We start from the raw sequence: 18,622 nt of genomic DNA, 5'->3' as shown, positions 1-18,622 counted from the left end.
CGGAGTAGGAATTAAAATCCATGGAGAAGAAATAAAAACTTTGAGGTTCGCCGATGACATTGTAATTCTGTCAGAGACAGCAAAGGACTTGGAAGAGCAGTTGAACGGAATGGACAGTGTCTTGAAAGGAGGATATAAGATGAACATCAACAAAAGCAAAACGAGGATAATGGAAAGTAGTCAAATTAAATCGGATGATGCTGAGGGAATTAGAACGGCTGACACAGGAGTTTGGCTGTTTAGGGAGTAAAATAACTGATGATGGTCGAAGTAGAGAGGATATAAAATGTAGACTGGCAATGGCAAGGAAAGCGTTTCTGAAGAAGAGAAATTTGTTAACATCGAGTATAGATTTAAGTGTCAGGAAGTCATTTCTGAAAGTATTTGTATGGAGTGTAGCCATGTATGGAAGTGAAACATGGACAATAAATAGTTTGGACAAGAAGAGAATAGAAGCTTTCGAAATGTGGTGCTACAGAAGAACGCTGAAGATTAGATGGGTAGATCACATAACTAATGAGGAAGTATTGAATAGGATTGGGGAGAAGAGGAGCTTGTGGCACAACTTGACAAGAAAAAGGGACCGGTTGGTAGGACATGTTCTGAGGCATCAAGGGATCACAAATTTAGCATTGGAGGGCAGCGTGGAGGGTAAAATTCATAGAGGGAGACCAAGAGATGGGAGATGAATATACTAAGGAGATTCAGTAGGATGTAGGTTGCAGTAAGTACTGGGAGATGAAGAAGCTTGTACAGGATAGAGCAGCATGGAGAGCTGCATCAAACCAGTCTCAGGACTGAAGACCACAACAACATACATCTTGCTCACCAGATAGTAGAGTTTTGTCAGGACTGGCTCTCCCAAGGCCATCAGTAGTTCTAATGGAATGTTGTCTACTCCCGGGGCCTTGTTTCGACTCAGGTCTTTCAGTGCTCTGTCAAACTCTTCACGCAGTATCTTATCTCCCATTTCATCTTCATCTAGATCCTCTTCCATTTCCAAAATATTGTCCTCAAGTACATCGCCCTTGTATAGGCCCTCTATATACTCCTTCCACCTTTCTGCTTTCCCTTCTTTGCTTAGAACTGGGTTTCCATCTGAGCTCTTGATATTCCTACAAGTGGCTTTCTTTTCTCCAAAGGTCTCTTTAATTTTCCTGTAGGCAGTATCTATCTTACCCCTAGTGAGATAAGCCTCTACATCCTTACATTTGTCCTCTAGCCATCCCTGCTTAGCCATTTTGCACTTCCTGTCGATCTCATTTTTGAGACGTCTGTATTAGTTTTTGCCTGCTTCATTTACTGCATTTTTATATTTTCTCATTTCATCAGTTAAATTCAATATTTCTTCTGTTACCCAAGGATTTCTACTAGCCCTCGTCTTTTTACCTACTAGATCCTCTGCTACCTTCACTACATCTCTCAAAGCTAGCCATTCTTCTTCTACTGTATTTCTTTCCCCCATTTCTGTCAATTATTCCCTTATGCTCTCCCTGAAACTTTCTACAACCTCTGGTTCTTTCAGTTTATCCAGGTCCCATCTCCTTAAATTCCCACCTTTTTGCAGTTTCTTCAGTTTCAATCTGCAGTTCATAACCAATATATTGTGGTCAGAGTCCACATCTGCCCCTGGAAATGTCTTACAATTTAAAACCTGGTTCCTAAATCTCTGTCTTACCATTATATAACCTGTCAGTATCTCCAGGCTTCTTCCATGTATACAACCTTCTTTTATGATTCTTGAACCAAGTGTTAGATATGATTAAGTTATGATCTGTGCAAAACTATACCAGGCGGCTTCCTCTTTCATTTCTTAGCCCCAATCCATATTCACCTACTACGTTTCCTTCTCTCCCTTTTCCTACTGTCGAATTCCAGTCACCCATGACTATTGAATTTTATTGATTGGCGACTCCATGTTGTCTTGTGCACCACGACCAGATAACAGGTATACTTGAAAAAAGAGACAGCATTGGTCGTATATTTTTTACTATTGCAAAATCGATTTTCTGTCACTGAGTGACCATCTTCAGTGCTATATTGTATAACTTAAATTGGGATGCAGTGCATCCCAATTTAAGTTATACAATATAGCACTGAAGATGGTCACTCAGTGACAGAAAATCGATTTTGCAATAGTAAAAAATATACGACCAATGCTGTCTCTTTTTTCAAGTATATTGAATTTTAGTCTCCCTTCACTACCTGAATAATTTTTTATTTCATCATACATTTCATCAATTTCTTCGTCATCTGCAGAGCTAGTTGGCATATAAACTTGTACTACTGTAGTAGGCATGGGCTTTGTGTCTATCTTGGCGACAATAATGCGTTCACTAGGCTGTTTGTAGTAGCTTACCCGCACTCCTATTTTTTTATTCATTATTAAACCGACTTCTGCATTACCCCTATTTGATTCTGTATTTATAACCTTGTATTCGCCTGACTAAAAGTCTTGTTCCTCCTGCCAGTGAACTTCACTAATTCCCACTATATCTAGCTTTAACCTATCCATTTCCGTTTTTAAATTTTCTCACCTATACCTGCCCGATTAAGGGATCTGACATTCCATGCTCCGATCCGTAGAACACCAGTTTTCTTTCTCCTGATAACGTCCTCTTGAGTAGTCCCTGCCTGGAGATCCGAATGGGGGACTATTTTACCTCCGGAATATTTTACCCAAGAGGACGCCTTCATTTAACCATACAGTAAAGCTGGGTGCCCTCGGGAAAAATTACGGCTGTAGTTTCCCCTTGCTTTCAGCTGTTTGCAGTACCAGCACAGCACGGCCGTTTTGGTTAGTGTGACAAGGCCAGATCAGTCAATCATTTTGTGATGAAGACTATTTTAAACAGATGGATGGCATCACGATCGGGATCTCATTAGCTCCAGTTATAAGCCGATCTGTTCGTGGAGTACTTTGAGGACATCACCCTGGATATCATTCCTGCAAAGCCTAATTGCTTTTATCGTTAGGTTGATGACAAATTCATTGTCTGGTCACATGGAAGTGAAAAGCTGGAAGAATTCTTGGGTCACAACAACAGTATCCGCCACAATGCCAAGTTCACAATAGCGATAGACAGATGGTGCCTAGCCATTTGTTGATGTCCTTGTCCACCGCGAAGAAAATGTATGTCTCAGCGATAGTGTTTACCATAAACTCACCTACATGGACTGATATCTGCACTCTAAAAGTTATCAACATCTGTCACAAACATTCTATTCTAAGGGGGATGCATCAAGATCAAGCTGAAACCACCCCCCCTGCCCCGTCCAGGGGGCTCGCGTTCCTTTCGTGAGTACGTGCGTGGCGAGCCCGGGGCCCCAAGCTTTTGCAGCGTTCCTTCTTTCCTGGGCTGCATTTCTTTTCCTTTCCCCTCCTTTCCTGTCCTTGCTCCTTCCCCTTTGCCCTCTCCTCTTCCTCTATTGGCCCCGCTATCCTCCTGGTTATGTTGGCTGGTTTTGTTGTGTAATTACCTCATCCTTTTGGCATTCTCTGGTCCACCTCTGGGGTTTGACCTCCATTACTAAATTTCTATTCCATAGTGTGAGCCATTTGGGGAAGAGCACCTTACCTTGTGTCTCCGACGTGTGTCGTCCTAGTTCCTTCCACCTTTTCCTTCACATCATTGTCTGATGCTAGGGTACATAGCCAGCATGGTAGCCAGCCCATGTGGTGGGGTCGCTATGTACGCTTTTGGTTGACCCCCACCCCCCTGAAAATACTGGGATTACACTTCTGATACCTGAGCTGTGACCTCCTCATGTAAGCCTGGGAGTGGTTGCTTGTCGTCCTGGAGCATTGGAACTCCCGGCGATGGCCGTCTTGCCAGACGGCCCTTGCTGTGGCTGGGTGGTGCCTGTGGGGAGAGTTTGGTGAAGTGGACTCTCAGAGCAAGGTGCGGTCGGGTTAGTTGATCAAAACTGCTTCAGTCGCCCAGGCTGCGGCCCTTCGTGCTTGTAACCTTCTTGGCACAATTCCTGCGTCCATTACCCCACACCAGCCTTTGAATATGGTTCAAGGTGTAATTTTTCGCAGGGACCTCATCCTTCAAACTGTTAAGGAACTTGGGGACAATCTTGGACAGCAGGGTGTTCACTTTGTTCGGTGTGTTCAGAAGGGTCCGAAGGACAATCGCATGGATATTGGTGCCGTTATCCTGGCCTTTGAAGGGGATACCCTCCCTGAGAAGGTCAAGATTATGGTTTATCGATGTGACGTGAGGCCGTACATCCCACCACCTATGAGATGTTTTAAGTGCTTGTGTTTTGGCCACATGTCTTCCTGCTGTTCGCAGGCCCCTCTCTGTGCTGACTGTGGACGTCCACTCCATGAGGGGAGTTCCTGTGTTCCCCCTCCTGTGTGTGTTAATTGTCATGGTAATCAGTCTCCACATTCACCGGATTGCCCAGTTTATAAGAAGGAAAAGAAGATACAGCAGTATAAGTACCTTGATCGTCTAACCTACGCTGAGGCTCGTAAGAGGTATGCAAATCTTCATCCTGTGTCCATGACGTCTAGCTATGCTTCAGTTACATCTTCACCCCTTCCTTACCCCAGTCCCGAACCCCTCTCCAACCCCCCCCCCCTCCCCTGCGGCTCCCACACCCTTCCCTCCAGGTGCCACTCCCCCTCCCCAGCTGAAGAAGTGTCCCACTGCTTCAGTGTCTGCCGGTCAAGGGCACCACTTCCGGGATCCCCCTTCCTGGCACCTTCCAGGCCAAAGGTCTGCTGCCAAACGACCACCACGAGAACCGCAGTCTGTGGACTCCCAGGTCGCCCAATCTCTTTCTGTTCCAGATCTTGCTGCAGCTGGCTCCTTTTTGCCGCACAGCCCTCCTCGATCTCAAACAGAAAAGAAGAAGAAACACAAGTCCCGGAACAAGGAGCCTCTGGTGTCGCCAGAGGTCCTGTCCCCACCTTCGCAACCTGACTCTGACCTGCTGTTCATGGATGTCGGTCCCTCCTTGTCGGTGACTGTGGTGACCCGGTGGCATGACTGGCTTTAGCCTGTTCACCCCCTATTTGAATCGTCGTTCTGTGGTTATCCAATGGAATTGTAATGGATATTATCGTCACCTTCCGCAGTTGAAATCCCGTATTTGATTTTACTCTGCAGCTTGTGTGGTTCTACAGGAATCTCATTTTACTGATCATCACTTACCGACCCTCCGTGGGTTCTGTGCTTTCTGTCAAAATCGGGTCGGCCCCCTGTGGGCCTCTGGTGGCGTTTGTACATTGGTCCATATGGACATTGCTAGACGTGGATTCCTCTTCAAACTACATTGGAAGTGGTTGCTGTTAGGGTCCACCTGGACTCTGATGTCATGGTTTGAAATCTTTATCTCCCTCCTGACAGTACAGCTGCTGCCTTAACTGCCCTTCTGCAGCAACTTCCCCCTCCCTTCCTCCTTCTCGGGAATTTTAATGCTCCTCATCCTTTCTGTGGCAGTGCATTTCCATCTAGTCGGGGTCGTCTCATAGACCAGCCTCTTGCAAACCACGACTTGTGCCTTCTTAATGATGGCTCCCCTACTCATTGTAGTGGCAGTCATTGTACCTTTTCTGCCATTGATCTTTCTCTTTCTTCTCCCTCCCTCCTCCCTTCATTCCACTGGTCCCCACATGACGACCTTTGCGATAGTGACCACTTCCCGTTGATTCTCTCTCCCCCTTCCTGCTCCCTGATGGACAGGTTACCTTGTTGGTCTTTCCAACGTGCCGATTGGCCTCTATATACAGCACAGGTTGTTCTTTCTCCTTCTTTGTCTGGTTGTATTGATGACGTCCTCTGTGATGTGTCTTATGAGATTGTTCGCGCCACTAGCCATGCTAGTGGACCATTTCGCGGCCAGCAAGTCGTGTGGTGTAGTCTGGCCATTGCTGTTGCATCTGTGATCGCTGTCGAGCTTTGGAACACCTGAAGAGGCACCCATCTGCTGTTAATCTTATTACCTTTAAACGCCTTCACACCAAAGCTCATTACTTAATCAAACAGAGAAAACGGGTGTGTTAGGAATGCTTTGTTTCTTCCCTCGGTTCTACTGCCCTATGTCACGAGTATGGGCTACACCTCGCTCTCTTCAGGGTTGCCATCGACAGTCTACCCTCCCGGGCCTTGCCCTCCGATGGCCTTTGCACGGACCCATTGATTCTCGCGGAACATCTTGCGACACATTTTGCAACAGCATCAGCATCAACCTCCTATCTGGCTGCTTTCCTTCACCAGAAACAGCGGGCCAAAGCTTCCGCTTTGTTTTACCCCTTGTTAGTCAAAATCTTACAACAAACCTTGTACTGAATGGGAACTTGTTTCCGCAATTTCGTCTTCTCATGATACGGCCACTGGCCCAGACTCCATTCATAACCAATTGCTTCAACATCTCAGTGCTCCACAACGACTATATCTTCTCCAGGTGTTTAACCATATTTGGCTCCAGGGTGACTTCCCTTCTCAATGGAAGGATAGCATAATGGTTCCCGTCCTTAAGCCTGGTAAGAACACCCTGTTTGTCGAAAGCTATTGGCCAATAAGTTTGACAAACGTTGTTTGCAATTTACTTGAACAGATGGTAGCCCATCGGCTCAATTGGGTCCTCGAATCTCGGGATCTATTGTCCCCTTACCACTGTGGCTTCCGAGAGGGACGGTCTTCGATCGATCATTTACTTCGCTTGGAATCTGCAGTTCGGCAGGCTTTTTCCCAGCGCCGCCATTTGGTTGCAGTATTTTGCGACCTTCACTAGGCCTATGATACGGCATGGTGCCATCACATTTTTCTTACACTTCATGAGTGGGGTCTTTGGGGCCCAGTCCCAATTTTTATCTGCTAGTTCCTGTTCCTTTGGTCGTTCAGGGTTCGGGTTGGTACTGTTTTTAGTTCTCCATGGAGCCAGGAGAATGGCATCCCACAGGGTTCCGTATTGCGTGTACTTCTTTTCCTCATTGCTCTAGATGGACTTGTGCCATCCATTGGTTCTTTGGTCACCCCTGCTCTGTATGTGGATGATTTCTGCATTTGGGTTAGTTCCTCTTCGATGGCCTCTGCAGAGTGGCAGCTCCAGGGAGCTATACAGCATGCCTCTGCATGGACCCTCACACATGGGTTTCAATTCTCTCCTTGAAAATCGCGAGTGGTCCACTTCTGTCGCCGTACTACGGTCCACCCCGATCCGGAGCTCTACCTCTATGCACAACGATGACCTGTGGTCCCACAGTTTCGTTTCCTGGGTCTTGTTTTCGACAACAGGCTCACTTGGCTGCCCCATATCAGACTTCTGAAGGTAGGATGTTTCCGTAAACTCAGTGTCCTTTGCTTCCTTGCCCACACCTCTTGGGGTGCAGACTGCTCCACCCTTCTCCACCTTTATCGGGCTTTAGTGCTGTCTCGCTTGGACTATGGTTGTTAAGTTTATGGTTCGGCTGCTCCTTCCACACTGCGCCTCCTCGATCCGGTCCACCATCATGGTATCCGTTTGGCCACCGGTACCTTCCCTACTAGCCCTGTTGATAGTCTTCTGATTGAAACTGGGATCCCCCCCCTTTCTGTTCGGCGGTCCCAGCTTCTGGTTTCTTATGCAATCGCTGTCCGTTCTTCTCCCACTCATCCTTCCTATTCTATCTTGTTCCCAGACAGAGGACATTGCCCACCTTTTTCCCACCCTTGGGCGGATTTACCGGTTGGGCTCCGCCTTGCAGCTTTTTGCCGTGATTTTCATCTTCCTTCTTTGTCCTGTCTCCCACGTTTCCTCCCCAACATCCCTCATTGGTTAGTTCCTTGGCCCGGGGTTCGGATGGATCTCCGCCAAGGTCCGAAACATTCCGTTCCCCCCGATGGTGTTCCATTGTTTATTCTGCCGAATTTTATAGGACTTTCAGGATGCTGTTGTTTTTTACACTGATGGATCTAATCTGCTGATTGTGTGAGATATGCTTTAAAGTCCTCTGTTGGCACAGAAAATCGTCTCCTGCCAACTACATGTGGGGTGTTTACTGCGGAATAGATGGAGATTTCCCAAGCTCTTATATTTATTACACGGTCCCAACTCAACCACATTTTGTTATGTACGGACTCAATGAGTGGCCTTCAGGCTATTGACCGGTGTTTTAACTGCCATCCCTTGGTCTCTGCCATCCATGACAGTCTTGCTGATCTTCAGGATGCTACTTGTTTTGTTAACTTCCCTTGGGTCCCTGGCCATGTGGGTATCCCAGGTAAGGAGCTTGCTGATCATTTGGCTGGGGAAGCAGTCACTTGCCCCCCTTCTCTGTAACCCCTCCTGCGGCGGATTTACAGCTTGACATCAAATCCCACTTCGCACAATCGTGGGCCAACTCTTGGGAGGCTACCTCCCTGTCTAATAAACTTCGTGCAATTAAGGTGACACCTGTCCCATGGCGTTCTTCCTTGTGCCTCTCCCGAAAGGACTCGATCACCCTGCCGTCGTCTCCACATCGGCCATACCAAGCTGACCCGTGGTTTTCGTTTGCATAATGAGCCATACCCAATTTGTGGTTGTGGAGCCTTCCAGTCAGTAGCCCACATTTTGGTGGAATGCTCCCTTCTTTTGGTTCTGCGTAATAAGTACAGACTTCCCCACACTTTACCTTTAATATTGTCAGAGGATTCCCAGATGGTTGAACTGGTTCTCAGTTTCCTCCGTGAAAGTGGTTTTTATTCTCAGTTTTAAGGTTTTTAATCTCTCTGGAGTAGGGGCAGGGCGGTGAGGGTTGGGGTGTCTCCCACTGTAAGCTGTGTTAGGAGATTCGTGACTCCCCTCCCTGGCAGGCAGAGATCCTCTTTTCTTTCCCTTTCACTCTGTTTTTATCACTTTTCAGGATTGGTTACTCTCTTTTTACAAAACACACTTTACCACTTTAGCAGTTGAACACTTTTGAATAGCAGGTGGTCTTGCCTGTACTGCATCAGAGGTGGGAGATTTCCTGCCTCTAGCATAACCTTGGGGTTGTTCACTTGCTGACTTCCCTCATTTCTCTTTCCCCATTGACAACACAGCTACACTTTTACATTTTTTCAACCTTTTACCTTTTATCGTTTTGACTTTTCTGGGATGTCGATCCGTCTGAATGGACCACATTTGAAACAAGGGACTGATGACCTTGCTGTTTGGTCCCTTCAGCACGATCAATCAATCAACCAACTAACCAACCAACCAACCAGATTTCGTAAGCTGTCTTTCCAAAAACACGTAAGCAGTAGGACCTTGAGGAGGACTCAATGAAGCTTGCATTTTTGTTGTTTTGTGAGTCAGCAACATGAAAAATTAGCCTGCTCCTAAAGAGGTATAAAATAGTTTCAGTATTCAGGATTCCAGTAAAAGTTTGGCATCTCATGAGGCCTGTGAAAGACCTCAGAACACCATGAGTATATAAAGGCCTGTGTAGGTGTGCACAGTTTTATGTTGGACAGACTATGCATACTGTTGAACAGTGCTGTGTAGAGCCCAAGAGATGCTTTTGCTTCAGGTGCTCTGAGAAATCAGCACTAGCAGAGCATGCTCTAGAAAATGGACAGTCTTGTATGCAATGAAAAATCTGTTCTTACATGGCCTAATAGTCTCTGGGATAGCATAATAAAGAAGCGATTGAGATAAAAATTTGTGGCGTGTGGCGGCTCACTCAATAAAGGCCTGCAGCCTAGCACAGCTTGGGACATGGCCAATGGAAGTTTGAAGCAGGCACGGCAGGTTTGCAAGGAAAACATTACCTTATATGTTGCTGGGTAGAGCACCAGTGATGTTACAGTAGACAGCACGGTTGTGGGACAGTACTAGTAGCTAAAAGACAGCCAACACTTGACAATGGCTGAGGAGCACTTGAGTGAAAACTCATGGTTTCTTAGCCACATGATGCAGCAGGAACCCTGAATTTTATCAAATTTCAGTGATGCTTGTTTGTGAGAAGACTGTTGTTTAAGCGTGGGAAACTTCTACTAGAATGTAAAAGTCTTACGAAAGTATAGTTGCTACTCACCATATAACGGAGATGCTGAGTCACAGATAGGCACGACAAAAAGACTGTCAGAAAGTGAGCTTGCTTAGTTTATCGTTCCATGATAATGCTGCTTGCATTGATTGGGATTCCATGTCATTCATGCAAATATGAATCTCATGGATTCAGGATGACCATATTCCCTGTCATGCAGAACCTTAGGGGCCCAGGTGATTGGTGACAGGTCATGCAGACATTATTCACTCAGCCATTAAAGGTTGTTCAGACACATCACATGCTTGGAGCCTGGAAACAGGCTTGTTTACAACAAAACAAGCATACACATGGGCAGTGCAATGTCAGTGGAGCACCTTGGACTGTCATCAGTCACCACTGTTGCTGCTTCCATTGACATGGCAGAAGACTGGTGCATGCAACGACAAAGCCAGACACAGGAGTGCCACCATGTCATCTTTTCAGATGAGTCCCGATTCTGTGTACACCATCACAAAGGACATAACTGTTGCATGAGGCTTCAAGAATGAATGTTGTGTGATTGCACTTGTCGTCATAAGGTGTTTTGACTCCCTATAGCTTCTCTATACGGATGTGCATAATAATGCGAGGTCTGGGCTAGCACGCTTGTCCCACTAAATTTTATTTCATGATCACAATAATTTTAATAGAAAAGAGGAAGGCTTAAAGTTAAAGATAAGCTATGGCGGTCGACCTTGCACCAGCGATGTGACAATCAATTGCCTTCAATCGAGAATAATGATGTTAGGCAGAGATAGACTTAGTCAGCGCCACATGACATATGGTGGCGCCCTCTATATAAATAGGACCTCCACTGCCTGGGAGCCAGTCATTGGCTCACCTCGGAAGATGTTGCCTGCAGTTGGCAACGAAATGTCAGGAAGTAGTAATTTTACGGATCAACCATGGCCTCTCAGCCCAGAAGTTTTGACTGATGAAGATGCCAGCCATGAAAGCCTACACATTATGAATAAGTAAAATTTTATTACTGTGTTCCTGATTGGTGTTGCAATTTTAATGGCCAGTATGTGTGCTTATGTACACTGTTTCTGCACTTATGATATGGAGGAGGACAGATTGTAGAAAATAGTCATTGTTTTGTTGTGCAGAGAGAAAATGAAAGCATCTTTTTATAAGACAAATAAATCACAAAGGCAGATCTGCAGTAGATGAATTCCTGTTGTTCTCTACCTAGTACAACTCTTTTCGTAATTAACACTATTTTGTTGGCTTACATGTCATGTGTGTTGAAGTATAATTGTCTTGTGTAATAGTAATGCCGTGCAATTGTATGACAACTGTATGTATATCTGCCTCCACACTTACAGAACACAATTGCACGGCATTACTATTACAAATGTTTACAAACCACCCAAAACAACATGGCCCGATTTTGTCCTACACACAGCAGAACATCCTGCAATTTACATAGGAGACTTCAATAGTCACCATGAACTTTGGAAGTACTCTCAAAATGATGAAAATGGGAGCATGCTTGCAGAATGGATCGAAGAGAATAATCTTCATCTAGTGTTTGATGCCAAAGATCAAGGCACTTTCAGGTCAGCTGCTTGGGACAAGGATTCAAATCCTGACTTATGCTTTGTTAGCTGCAACGAAACTGGCTTTCCCATCAACACCACAAAGAAAGTGATAGATGCCTTTCCTCACAGCCAACACAGACCTGTAATAATACGAATTGGCTGCACTGTTCCTGTCGTACGATCAACTCCGCATGCTCGATGGAATTTCCAGAAAGCCGACTGGATGAAGTTTTCAACGGAACTGGATAAGACCATTCGATGGATACCTCCATCACATAATAACTATCAACGCTTCATTGGTGCAGTAACAGCAACAGCTAAAAAGTGTATGCCAAGAGGATACCGAAAAGAATATGTTCCAGGATGGAATGAGGAAAGTGAAACACTGTACCAATACTTCCAGCAAAGTGGTGACCCAGAGATAGCTACGGAACTATTGTCCAGCTTGGACATGTCTCGGAGGCAGAAATGGGCAGAAACAGTCAAAACTATGGACTTTACCCACTCGAGCAGGAAAGCATGGAGTCTTCTGAGAAAACTGGGAGGAAGTGCACCAGCATGCAGAAAAAATTCCGAAGTAACACCAGACCAAATTGCTTCCCACATCATTACCACCTCAAGAGTACCTCCTGACAAGAAACATACAAGACATATCAGACGACAGCTTCGTGACCTTAAAAAGAAGGCACCTCCCTCATCTGAGTATACCCATCCCTTCACAGTTTCAGACATTGACTCTGGACTGAAGGACCTCAAACCTCTTAAGGCACCTGGATTCGATGGTATCCACCCAGAATTCCTGATCCATATGGTAGGAAAAGCTAAGAAATGGCTGGCAGAATTCTTCACTGACATCCTGCTGACTGGTCAACTTCCATCTGAGTTTAAAAAGGTGAAGATAATATCTGTTCTGAAACCTGGCAAACCCAGCAACAGGGTAGAAAACTATCGCCCCATTTCCCTACTCAGCTGCTGCTACAAGCTTTTTGAAAGGCTAATATATAACAGAATAAGTTGCACTATCTTAGAGAACGTTCCAGTTGATCAGGCAGGCTTCAGACCAGGGCATAGCTGCTGCGACCAAGTATTGTCTCTCACATCGTTCATAGAGTCAGGATACCAAATGAAGCAGAAAACATCTGTGGCATTTGTTGATCTAACTGCCGCCTTCGACACTGTGTGGAGGGAAGGCCTTATCTACAAATTTCTCTGCATCATACCCTGCAGAACAATGGCTCGACTGATTAACAGCATGCTAAGTGATCGGAAGTTCCAGGTAATCACTGGAAGCAACATAAGTAAGGAGAGGAAGCTGAACAACGGATTGCCTCAAGGATCAGTTCTCTCACCCTTACTGTTCAACCTATATCTATCTGATCTACCTGACACTTCGTCCAGAAAATACTGCTATGCCGATGACCTGGCTCTAGCCATCAAACACCAGGAAATGAAGACAACAGAAGAGATTTTAGCCAATGACCTGTCTGCATTAGACAATTACTTCAAAATCTGGAGACTCCAACCCAGTGTGAGTAAAACAGAAGTGTGTTGCTTCCATCTAAATAACCAGTTGGCGAACGTAAAACTGGAGGTAAGTTTCAGAGGCAGAATTCTTCGTCACAACTGGAACCCAAAATATCTTGGTGTCATCCTGGATCGTACACTATGCTTCAAACAACACCTTCTTAACTTAGCTCAAAAGCTGAGGACTCGAAACAACATCCTCCATAAGCTATGCGGAACTACCTGGGGATCTTCAGCAACCACCCTGCGAACTTCAGCTCTGGGCTTGGTATACTCAAGTGCTGAGTATTGTGCACCTGTTTGGATGAATAGTCATCATACAAGGCTTGTTGATACCCAGCTGAATACGACAATGCGCATAATATCTGGCACAATCAGATCTACTCCAGTTTATTGGCTTCCACTGTTAACCGGTATAATGCCTCCTGATCTACGCAGATGTACTGCCCTTATGAGAGAATTCCACAAGATCTCCAGGAATTCTAACCTACCCGTGCATAGCGACCTGCCACTTTTAAATCGCAAGAGACTGGAATCACGTCATCCAACTCTGTGCGATGCTGCTGACATGGTTGCTAAGAATTTCAAACCTCTTGAAGAATGGAAAGGTCGGTGGGAAGCAGTGACAGATGTGCACCTGCATAACATCTTCTCAGGTGCTAAACTTCCAAGTGGATTCGACTTACCACGCAAGACGTGGTCTACTCTCAACAGAATCTGTACCAGCCATGGGCGATGCAGGGATGCTCTCTTTAAGTGGAAGAAGATGCCTGATCCAGCTTGTGACTGCGGGGCTCCATACCAGACTGTTCACGACATTGTCAGTGAATGCAGGATTCGAGCTTATCACGGTGCCAAAGATGACTTCCTGCTAGCAACTCCAGATGCAGTGCGCTGGATTGAAGGACTGGATATTCATTTGTAAAGACAAACTTAAGTTTCTTGTGTGTCAATATGTACATATGTATATGTAATTTCATGATATGTCTGTATTAGCCATACGCTAAATAAAATGTCTTGTGTAGGTGGCTAATGAGTATGTGTATAGTATAGTATAATGTCTGAGTAGTTGATGTGAATGAAATTGATGGTTCTCAGTAAGTATTGTTGTTTGTTAAATATAGAGTTCACTATAATTGATAACCTTAATTATTATGTATTACCTTGGTGGTATCTATGCTGACTCGTTATACATCCAAGCAACAAACTGTATATCTGTGGGATTTATGTAAATAAAATTTTAAAATAAAACATGAAAACCCTCCGTTATCATTCTGTAGTGGTGCTAACTATAATTAGCAGTTTCTTCTACCACCTTGTCAGAATGGGTCCTCTTTAGTCCATAGTCTTGAATGATATCTGTGGAAAAATTTTTTAAAGTGTGTGTTGCTTTTCTGCCAGAGATACATTCAACATTGTTTATAATTTTATTTATATATTTATTTATTCAAATAGTCCATTTACAGAGCAGACGAAATCAATATTTGATTTCTTGCTGTACTTGTTCTTTCGTCCTCACCCACATTCTTTTCATATGTTATTATCTCTGCTTCCAGAGCTGTTCAAAGTTATGAGGATCTTTTTATTTTTTCCCTTGTTCATCCCTGAAGACCACATTCTGAATTTTGTTCCTAGGAAAATTCCTGTTAAGTGTGTCTATTATGTTAATGTCTGCTTCTGTGAGAGTCTTTGTAAACCACACTAGTTGTTTTTCAGCTTCATAATTATTTCTAGGTTTGCTTTGTCAGTCTGTCAGCATCTATTCTAGCCAGATGTCAAAATGACATCCCTCTTTTGCACACTGTACATTCTGTACATGTTCATAGATTTCTTTCTTAGGTTGTGACCTTTTGTATTCTGTTTTCGTTGTCCTTGGGCCAAGTGTGTTTCTAACTAGGCTTCTTTCTAAGTCTTATCACAATTTTGTTTATGCTACATTTCCACAGTAGTTTGTGTTTTGGCACCATAAAGAGCCTCACATATCACTCCTATATTATAATATTCAGTTTAATTATCCCATGATAGAGCCATCTTCTTGTACATTACTTTTTACTATTTACCTAAGCAAATGTTAACTAATACATGTGAATGTTGAAGCTGACCTCATTTCTTTTAGTCTTTGCACTACCCTGTGTCTTCAGTGGGAGCCTGAGATAATTGCTGTTGCCCTGATGTACCTTGCTGGAAAGCTTAGCAAGTTTGAGGTTGTCGATTGGGCTGGTCGAACTGCTAAACATACGCGATGGTGGGACATGTTCATAGAAGATGTTACAATGGAACTTCTTGAAGGTGAGACACATCTGTGGTGTTTCTGCTGTATTGCGTGTGATTTCATATTCAAGTAGGGAATTATATGTATTTACGTCTTACAATGATTGATACTGTGCAAGTCTGGCAGTAGTGTCCTACATAATCAAATTGTTCTGATATATATTTCTGCTTTTTTTTATTCATATGGTGCATTGCCATCCCTCCTCCATTTGTCATCATCTGCCCAATATAAATTTCTGCCTTTTTTCTTTATATAGTACATTGTCCTCTCTCTCTCTCTCTCTCTCTCTCTCTCTCTCTCTCTCTCTGTGTGTGTGTGTGTGTGTGTGTGTGTGTGTGTGTGTGTGTCATCTGTTATGGTGTAGCAGTTACATTAACTGGCTGCAACATGCATAGCCAAAGTTTCACTGTCTGCAATTATTTATAATAATTCAGTATGTATTGTTTCTAAAAGATTCTGGGACTTGCTAGATGTTATATGTGTATATAAATATGAGTACTTCATGCTGAAGCAGATAGTTCAGTTCCATGTTTACTTTCCAAACATGTTTTCAGTGTGAAGTATTAGTTCTTGTTGATGACCCTGATGCTCAGTTCCAGATTCAATGTGACACACACACACACACACACACACACACACACACACACACACACACACACACCCCTGTGTCACTACATTCTGTTTGCTGCACCCACAATGACTGCAGTTCGGCAGATAGACTAGGGTGAGGGGTTGTGCCAGCTGGAATGGGTAAAGCAAAAAGAGGCGGGAGAGTTGGGGAAGGTGGCTGATGGCTTGGAAAGAGGCAGTAGGTGTGTAGGATAGGAATAAGGGACAGAGAGGTGGTGGGTGTTTGGGATGAGGAGCAACACTTAAGCACCAGAACTGATGTGTGTGCAGTGCTTGGTGCACAATGATGATGACATGGCAGAGTGGATTGAGTCCAGGTGCAGGACAGAGGAAGGGGAATGTTGGGTATAGGGTGTTGGCGCAGTGGGTTAGCTGAGATTGAGGCCAGGATGATTGCGGGAGTGAAGGATGTGCTGCAAGTATAACTCCCATGCGAGTCAGTCAGAAAAGGTGGTACATCCTCAGTCTCCACTAACCCACTGCACCCACCCTCTCTACCCAACAGTCTTCTCTCCTCGCCCTGCACCCCCTCCCAGTCCATTCTTCCTTAACATGCACTGCACAAGCTCATCAGCTCAGATTCCTTTGTGTTGCCCTTCCCGCCCACATTCCTATTCCAAACACCAGCTCCCCCCTACTGAGCCATCATTCACCTCTCTCCATTCCTCCCTGCCTCTCATCTTCCACCTCTTTTCTCCTACCTCTATTCTCCTTCTAGCCACTCCACCCAATACAACTCCTCACCGCAGACCATCTGCCGAACTGCTGCCATTGTCCGTGTGGCTGGTACAGTGTAGGAAGATTGTGTGCATGCGTGCGTGCACGCGCTTTCTGTAGTTCATTAAAGGGTTCACCTGAAAGCTAGCAAGGTTTTCATTATTTTGTGTACCAGTCAATGACAGTGTTTCTATTACCTGGTGAGTTGTTACTCCAAAGTTATTTACTTACAGTGTATCTACCTGGACGTGGTCGGTACGACCCAGTAATGGTTTGAGAAAATTGAGGAAAAGCTACAAAGTGGGGAGAAATTTTAGGAGGAAATAAAGCAGCATGTGATGGCAGCCAGCAAGTCACTCCATTGTATAGCTGAGTAACAGAATCCAGTGGCAGGAGACGACACTGTCTTAAACAGGGTGAATTACTTAGTGGGGGAAGTGTTATGGTTGACGGATTTGTTTATCATAGCACCATATTTTCCCTTCAACATCATGTGTAAGCGGGATCATTTTTAAACAGAGTAACACTCCTCTGCACATTGCATAGCCAGTGAAGTGGCTGCTGCAAAGACATTTCGGAAATTCTAGAATAATCAGCTGTCATTTCAGCCTGACCATCCAGATCACTTGATATTAATCCATGTGACTTCTCGCTGTGGGGTTATCTGAAAGGTGATGTGTTCAGTGCTCCAATTATGAATGTAGCTTGATTGAAGATATGCGTTGTACAACAGATTCTCAATGTGACCCCCAAGAAACTTAGTATGTTGTTTAACATGCTGTTTCTTGATTTTGACTTGTGGCAGCAAACGGCGGGCAGTGTATTAAACATATCTTGTGCCCATCTCATGATAATTCAAAATAGATGTCATTTTGCGTTTTGTGTGGTTTTTGACCCCAGAACAATTAAAAACTGATATTTTGGTTTTCATGCCGTTCTTGGCCTCTGGACAATTAAAAATCAGATTTTTTTCCATCTGATGTGGACAGACTTGCCTGACAAACAATGGCACAACTGTTGACTGCCCAAGTTGTGCAGTCATGCACATGGAACAGTACTGATGGTGTAATGTGCAACTCAAGCTGTAGTCATATTGCAGTTCATCTGCCCTCTTAATAATATGCTGTTTAAATTTGACATCATTCTCAGCAGTGCTTGTCTTTCTACAGTGTTTCAAAACTGGAACTTTAATCATGGGTATCATGTATTTCTATTGATGATATCCAGAACAGTTGTATGCTACGGTAAAGAAAGAACAGTGTTTGACAAGTATTACATTGCAACATGAAAAAATTATTAAAGCACTTCTTCGGCTCACCCGTATCCTACATTACTAGTCAGACATCATGTATGAAATTGAAGAGATGATTGTACATCAGAGCTGAAACCACAAACTGATGATCCCTGTCTCCTGCATGTAGCCCTATCACAGTTGTGACATGCAGGTCGACAACGGTGACCTCTGCTACAGAGAGAGGAAGATCCAACAAAGACTGGCACATTTTGTCATGGAATCATTTGGTTGAAGTGTGAGGGTTACAGAGATGCTAGATAAACTCCAGTAGTAGACTTTAGGAAAGAGGTGTTGTGCATTACCGAGAGCTTTATTGTTGAAATTTGAAGAGAGTAGATTCTGGGAAGAATCAGACAACATATAACTTCCTTCCACATGCATCTCATGAAATGACCATGACAAGAAAATTCGAGAAACTAAAGCTAATACAGAGGTTACAGACACTCATTCTTCCCATGTGCTACTCGCGATTGGAACAGGGAAGCGAGAGTCAGTTAGTGGTACCAGAAGTACCCTCGGCACACACTGTAAGGTGGTGTGCGGATTATGATGTAGAAAGGATTTAAAAAACTAGACATTGATCACAGTGCTTCAGTGGGAATAACTCTGAATGTCACCATAACATTGAGGATCTGACAAAGGACCAGAAT

The 18,622-nt window shown here is 44.4% G+C and overlaps 1 protein-coding gene across 1 annotated transcript in view; it reads left to right on the top strand.

The window, feature by feature from the left end:
* Window positions 1–18,622, top strand: part of LOC126195060 (cyclin-K) — a 76,845-nt gene that overhangs the window by 45,021 nt on the left and 13,202 nt on the right. The window contains exon 6 of the mRNA XM_049933507.1: window positions 15,176–15,348. Coding sequence (XP_049789464.1) covers window positions 15,176–15,348 — 173 coding nt within the window. The remainder of the gene's footprint in view (window positions 1–15,175; window positions 15,349–18,622) is intronic.

Source organism: Schistocerca nitens, chromosome 7 (assembly GCF_023898315.1).
Source record: "Schistocerca nitens isolate TAMUIC-IGC-003100 chromosome 7, iqSchNite1.1, whole genome shotgun sequence".
In the NCBI taxonomy this organism is placed as follows: Eukaryota; Metazoa; Arthropoda; class Insecta; order Orthoptera; family Acrididae; genus Schistocerca; species Schistocerca nitens.
Note: the sequence above shows the minus strand (reverse complement) of the source record. Positions and strands in the feature narration are given on the sequence as shown.